The 5,957-nt window shown below is 54.3% G+C and overlaps 1 protein-coding gene across 5 annotated transcripts in view; it reads right to left on the reverse strand.

Moving 5' to 3' along the window:
- Positions 1-886: 886 nt before the first annotated feature.
- The window catches only part of S100A16 (S100 calcium binding protein A16), a 9,316-nt gene continuing 4,245 nt past the window's right edge, over positions 887-5,957 (reverse strand). The window contains exons 2-4 of one of the 5 annotated variants that reach the window (XM_021709584.1): positions 2,963-2,974; positions 1,580-1,740; positions 887-1,314 (exon numbers count right to left, since the gene is read on the reverse strand). In XM_021709584.1, coding sequence (XP_021565259.1) covers positions 1,156-1,314; positions 1,580-1,732 — 312 coding nt within the window. In that variant the 5' untranslated portion in view covers positions 1,733-1,740; positions 2,963-2,974 and the 3' untranslated portion in view covers positions 887-1,155. Of the gene's footprint in view, positions 1,315-1,579; positions 1,759-2,467; positions 2,551-2,962; positions 2,975-4,716; positions 4,734-5,957 lie in introns of those variants that run through there. The other 4 variants (XM_021709586.1, XM_008052137.1, XM_008052136.2 and 1 more) reach the window with 4 other exon arrangements.

Raw genomic sequence — 5,957 nt, forward strand, 5'->3', positions numbered from 1 at the left:
ACTGAATGAGACTCATTGTGTGCCTGGAAGTTGAATGTGAGTCTGAGTCTAGGATATGAGGACCCATAGATGATGACCTATGGCCTAAGGCCTTTAGGGAGCAGGAGGGAGGGAGCTGCCAGGAGGGAGGGAGCCGCTGGCCCACGGCTGACAGTGCTTGTTGGGACCCAGAAGTTCTGCCTGTTTTCTTGTTCTGCCTTTGAGGTTCCTCTGAAATTCCCTCTTGCCATGGAGCCCAGGGCACAGACCACCAAGGAATAAGAAGTTTCCAAGTAATGGGAATGTTTTAATGAGCATCACAAAGGGACCAGTGAGGGGAATACAAATCCAAATCCAGCCTTTATTGGCATTATTTCAGGGACTAAGTGGAGAGAGGGGGCTCAGCCCTGCATAACTCATCCCCAGACGCAGAGGCAGCTGGAGGGGAGTTCCCCGGAAGCAATTCTCTACCCAGCAGAGGGGCTACAGGAAAGGGGAGAGGTCTCTGCTGCTGCTGCCTCTGCCACCAAGAGCAGAGAGACCTCAAGCAGCAAGTTGACCTCCAGGTTCAAGACGGACCAAGGATCAGGCCGGAATCATGCAGGAACATCGGATGCTGAAAGGTAGGCAGACTGAACAGGTGAGGAGACTTCTGGGGCCCCCAAACAGCATTGAAATCTCAGAGGGTGCCGGGCGCAGGGGCTCACGTCTGTAATGCCAGCATTTTGGGAGGCAGAGGCAACAGGATTGCCTGAGCCCGGGGGTTTGAGACCAGCCTGGGCAACTTGGTGAGACCTCATCTCTACAATAAATCAAAAAGTTAGCCAGGTGTGGTGACATGTATCTGTGGTTCAAGCTACTTGGAAGGCTGAGGCAGAAAGATTGCCTGAGGCCACCAGCCTAGGTAACAGAGTGAGACTCCAACTCAAAAAAAAAAACAAAAAACCTCAGTGGGGCCCTAGGGCCTGCTGACTCCAGGGACTGAGACCCCCAGGGAGTCACCCCCAAACTGAGACACTCACAAAGGGGGCCATGTTCAGCAAGGGTCAGGAGTAAGGTCTGGAGGGGGAAGGGAGCAAAGGGAGGGTGGGCAGAGGAGGCTGAGGACGGAGGCTGGGAGGAGAGCACAGGGCAGGGTGTCAGGCCAGTGCCTGGAAGGTGCTTGGGCAGGGTCCTCTAGCTGCTGCACTGCTGTTCCTGCTGGCGGATGAGGTTGGCAATGGGGCTGGTGATGCCGCCTATCAAGGTCCAGTACTCGTCAAAGCTGATGCGTCCATCGTGGTTGGCGTCCAGGTTCTGGATGAGCTTGTCTGCAGCCTTTCGGTTCCCCGTGTCCTGAAGAGGCAGCAGGGGTCAGCAATAGTGAGGGCGGCAGGACCCTAGGAAGAATCTCAGAATCTGGCCTGGGCAGGTTTTTGCCCTTGGAAAATGCAAACAGAGCCCTCAGTGGCTGGGCCTGGGCCTCCTGAGAGCACAGGGGGGATAAGGGAGACCCTGGGGTGACAGGACAGAGGCCTCCATGGGGAAGGACACCCTGAGAGGCCAGAGTTTATGGGGTGGGGGGGGAGGAAGAGGCCAGGCCCTCAGTGGGACGCCTTACCGTCAGCATATGGTTCAGCTCTTTCTGGAGCATCTTGCGGAAGCTGCTCTTGCTGATCTTGTTCTTAACCAGACTGTGCTTAGACACGTATTTGTAGAAGTTTTCCACCAGGACCACCACCGCCTTCTCCAGCTCCGTGTAGCAGTCCGCCATCTCTCTACCTCACCCCCTCACTGGGCCTGGGCACCATGAGAGAGGAGATGAAAAGAGACCCCACAGGCCAAATCTCCTCCCCCACAAGCATCCTGGGCCCTGGGCCCCTCCTCCTAACCCCTCCCTAGCCAGTGGCTTGTCTTCCGGAGGAGGCAGGGGAGAGGGGAATACAGGGTGGGCGCGGGGGTGGGCCCTGGAATGAGAACTATGTGGCTCCTCTAAGCCAAGTGCTTCCCGCTGAACCGCCTGGACAGGTTCTCCAGGCCCTTCCCCAGCCCCGGGCTCCAGGCGGCAAGCTGGGCAGAGCCTAGTGAGGACAGGAGGCTCCCATGGGAAGAGGAGAGTAATTGCCCAGCCTTTCCACCCTACTCCACACTGGCCCACCCCTCACTCCTGCCCTGGGAGCAAGCACAGCTGGATGAGCTGAGGGGAATAGGGGCAGGGGCTATTAACCCCACCCCCAGGACTGGGTGAGACCCCCAGCCCCAGGCAATAAAGCAAAGGTAGGAACCTAGGCCTTCCCCAATCCCTTACTAGGCTCCAGGGCAGCTAGTCCAGGCCTTGGCTGCCCCTCTTCGGAAGGGACAAGGCCCAGATTCATCGAATCAGACTTTGTGGAACGGGTGCCCTCCGCCCCAGCCCTCGCCACACCCTGCCAGCCTCTCTTCCCTACACCTACCCCTAAATATACAGCGGGACCCAACAACACCTCCACCCCCACCCCCACCTCATTACCTAAGGAGGAGTAGGGCCTGGTTCTGCCCCAGCTGGAGACGGACCCTGGGCACTGGGCACTGCGGCAGCCTGCCAGAGGCCACATGCGTCACCCCCAGGACAAAAGACACTCACATTCCGAGCGGATACAGGCTTCTGAATAACAGGATATGAGGGGAGCAGGCGGATCTGGAACTACTCTGTGAGTCTAGGAGTCGCCGCCCAGAGCCCCCCCAAGTCAACCCGGACACATCAGACTCCTCTCCCACCTCCAAGCACAGGAATGAGCTCCAGCTGCCCTCGCCCAGCTGGTCCTGGTGAGGGGAGGTGGACGCAGCATGGACACAGCTGTCCTGGGGGTCTGAGCAACCCGCAGTCTGATTTGGAAGGGAGGGCTGCTGCCCCTGCCACCTGCTTTCTAACCTTCTGGCAGCCATTCCTACTCCCATGCCCGTCACCCTGCTCTCTCCACCCAGCTGAGGCCTGTCCAACACTCTGGCCCTGCCCAAACCGCACCTCCTGGGGCGCCTGCCTTGACCCCTGCCCTGGGTGTTCTCCTCCCTGACTCCCACAGACACGTCTGTCTTCACTACCCAGCTAGCACTGGTCTGGCCCCACTAAGCGGTGTGGGAGATCCCTTTCTGGATCTTGTCTCTTCCTTTGAGGCAAGACTAGTGTTTCTTACACGCAGCCACTGTATTTTCTGTTCTGTTTTTTTCTTTGAGTCAAAATCACTCTGTCGCCCAGTCTGGGGTCACAGCTCACCAAGGCCTCGACCTCCTGGGCTCAGGCAATCCTCCCATTTCAGCCTCCTGAGTAGCTGGGACTACAGGCATGCCACCACACCCACCTAATTTTTTGTAGAGATGAGGTCTCCATATGTTGCCAAGGCTGACCTTGAACTCTTGGGTTCAACCGATTCTCCTGCCTCAGCTTCCCAAAATGCTGGAATTATAGGCATGAGCCACTGCACCTGACTCACTGTATTTTCAGAACCAAATAACAGGACTCATATTTTTGCAAGTCAGAGTCTCACTCTGTCGCCCAGGCTGCAGGGCAGTGGCACGTTCACGGCCACTGCAGCCTTGACCTGCTGGGTGGCAATTCTTCCGCCTCAACCTTCCAACTAGCTGGAACCACAGGCATCTGCCACTATGTCCAGCTAATTTTTCTTGATTTATTGTAGAGATGAGGTCTCACCAAATTGCCCCAGGTGGTCTCGAGCCCATGGGCTCAGGCAATCCTCTCGCCTCAGCCTCCCAAAGTGCTGGTGCCACTGCACCCAGTCAACAATTTTTTTTAATTCTGGATATATAACCTCCCTGCTTTTAATCTCTACATCTGCCCTAGTCCACACTACCTGACCCAGTGCCTTGCTCAAGGCTGATATATAAATATTCCACCTCCTTCTGCCTTGATTTATTGTGGAGATGAGGTCTCACCAAGTTGCCCAGGCGGGTCTCAAATCCGCGGGCTCAGGCAATCCACTCACCTCAGCCTCCCAAGGCACTGGGATTACAAACTGAGCCACCGAGCCCGGCTCTCCTTCTGCCTTGAGACCAGGTGTCCAAGACTCCCAACCACCTTTCTAAATTTTTTCTTTTCTTTTTTTTGAGTCACTCTTACTGTCGCCCAGGCTGAAGTGCAGTGGCCTGTTCACAATCACCACAGACTCAACCTGCTGGGCTCAGGCAATCCTTCCACCTCAGGCTTCCAAGTAGCAGAAATATAGGCATGTGCCATCACACTCAGCTAATTTTTTTATTTATTGTAGAGATGAGGTCTCACCAAGTTGCCCAGGCTGGTCTCAAACCCTGAGCTCAGGTAATCCTCTTGCCTCTGCCTCCCAAAATTCTTGGATAAGAGGCATGAGCCACTGCGTCTAACAGCTTTTTCTTTTCTTTTTTTGAGTTGGAGTCTCACTCTGTCACCCAGACTGGAGTGCAGTGGCTGCTCCTGGCCACCGCAGCCTCGACCTGCTGGGGCTCCGGTGATCCTTCCACCTCAGCCTTCCAAATAGCCGGAACTACAGGCGTGCGCTACCATGCCCAGTTAATTTTTTGATTTATTGTAGAGATAAGGTCTCACCAAGTTGCCTAGGCGGGTCTTGAACCTGCAGGCTCAGGCAATCCACTTACCTCCAGCTTTTTCTTTTCTAAAGCTTCTTTGAAGTAAGGGGGAGATTCAGAAGGAATAGGCTGATTGCAAGGAAGGAGAGTTGAGAGGGAGAGTCAGGCTGGGGCATCCATGATGGGAAATCCTGCCCTTACCTCCCCTGCCCCGCTGCCTGACTACTCTGCCTGTGGCTGGAAGATGTCCTGGGACTGCACTATACTCTGGAGTATAATGTAGCAGGAAATCACACTCTTTTCCATGCTCTTTATTTGTTAAGTGCATAACTCTGTGGTTGACTGTTTATACTTTCATACAAACTCTCTAACATTCACAAATAAAGAAGAAACTTTTCTTCTTTTTTTTTTTCTTTTTCAAGTTAGAGTCTCACTCTGTCACCCAGACTGGAGTGCAGTGGCCGCTTGGGGCCACTGCAGCCTCGACCTGCAGGGCTCTGGCAATCCTTCCGCCTCAGCCTTCCAAATAGCTGGAACTACACGCGTGCACTACCACGCCCGGCGAATTGTTGACTTATTGTAGAGATGAGGTCTCGCCAAGTTGCCCAGGCGGGTCAGGAACACGCAGGCTCAGGCAATCCACTCACCTCAGCCTCCCAAAGTGCGGGATTACAGGCTGAGCCACCGAGCCCGGCTTTTTTTTTTTTTCTTTTGAGTTGGAGTCTCACTCTGTCTTCCAGGCTGGAGTGCAGTGGCACACTTACAGCCATGGCAACCTCGACCTGCTGGGCTCAGGTGATGCTTCCACCTCAGCCTTCCAAGTAGCTGGAACCACAGGCATGTGCCCCCACATCCTGCTAATTTTTAAAATTTATTGTAGAGATGAGGTCTCACCAAGTTGCCCAGTCTGATCTCGAGCCAGCGGGCTCAGGCAATCCTCTCACTTCAGCCTCCCAAAGTGCTGGGATTATAGGCATGAGCCACAGCGTCCAGCCGAGGAAGAAAGTTTTCAACCCATGATCTGTTTATTCTGCTGCCCTTGGGTGGTGGGTGACCCAGTTCCACAATCCATTTTCCTGGAGATTCTGAAAACTTACTCATTGTGAGAAGCAAACTTACTTGTCCAGTTTTAAAGGATGGACATGGAGACACGGAGTACAGCAGAAGGGAGACTTTAATGGCGGTCTTGCAAAATAGGGTGACAGGTAGGCAGGCACACCCGGGGCGGCTCTGGCAAGCAATTTATCCCCTAGTGTGCAAATCCCTCCCCCGGTTCCTCATTGGCCAAGTACTTTGGGGTGCACAATTTTTCCCAGACGTCACCTAAGTTTTAATTTTTTTCCCTTATAAGGTTATCCCTGGTTCCCTTCCCTGGTTAAGTCTTTCTTTTCTTTTTTCTTTTTTTTTTGAGTTGGAGTCTCACTCTGTCACCCAGACTGGAG

The sequence above is a fragment of the Carlito syrichta genome, unplaced genomic scaffold, assembly GCF_000164805.1.
Source record: "Carlito syrichta isolate Samal-C Ts95f unplaced genomic scaffold, Tarsius_syrichta-2.0.1 Scaffold257816, whole genome shotgun sequence".
Lineage (NCBI taxonomy): Eukaryota > Metazoa > Chordata > Mammalia > Primates > Tarsiidae > Carlito > Carlito syrichta.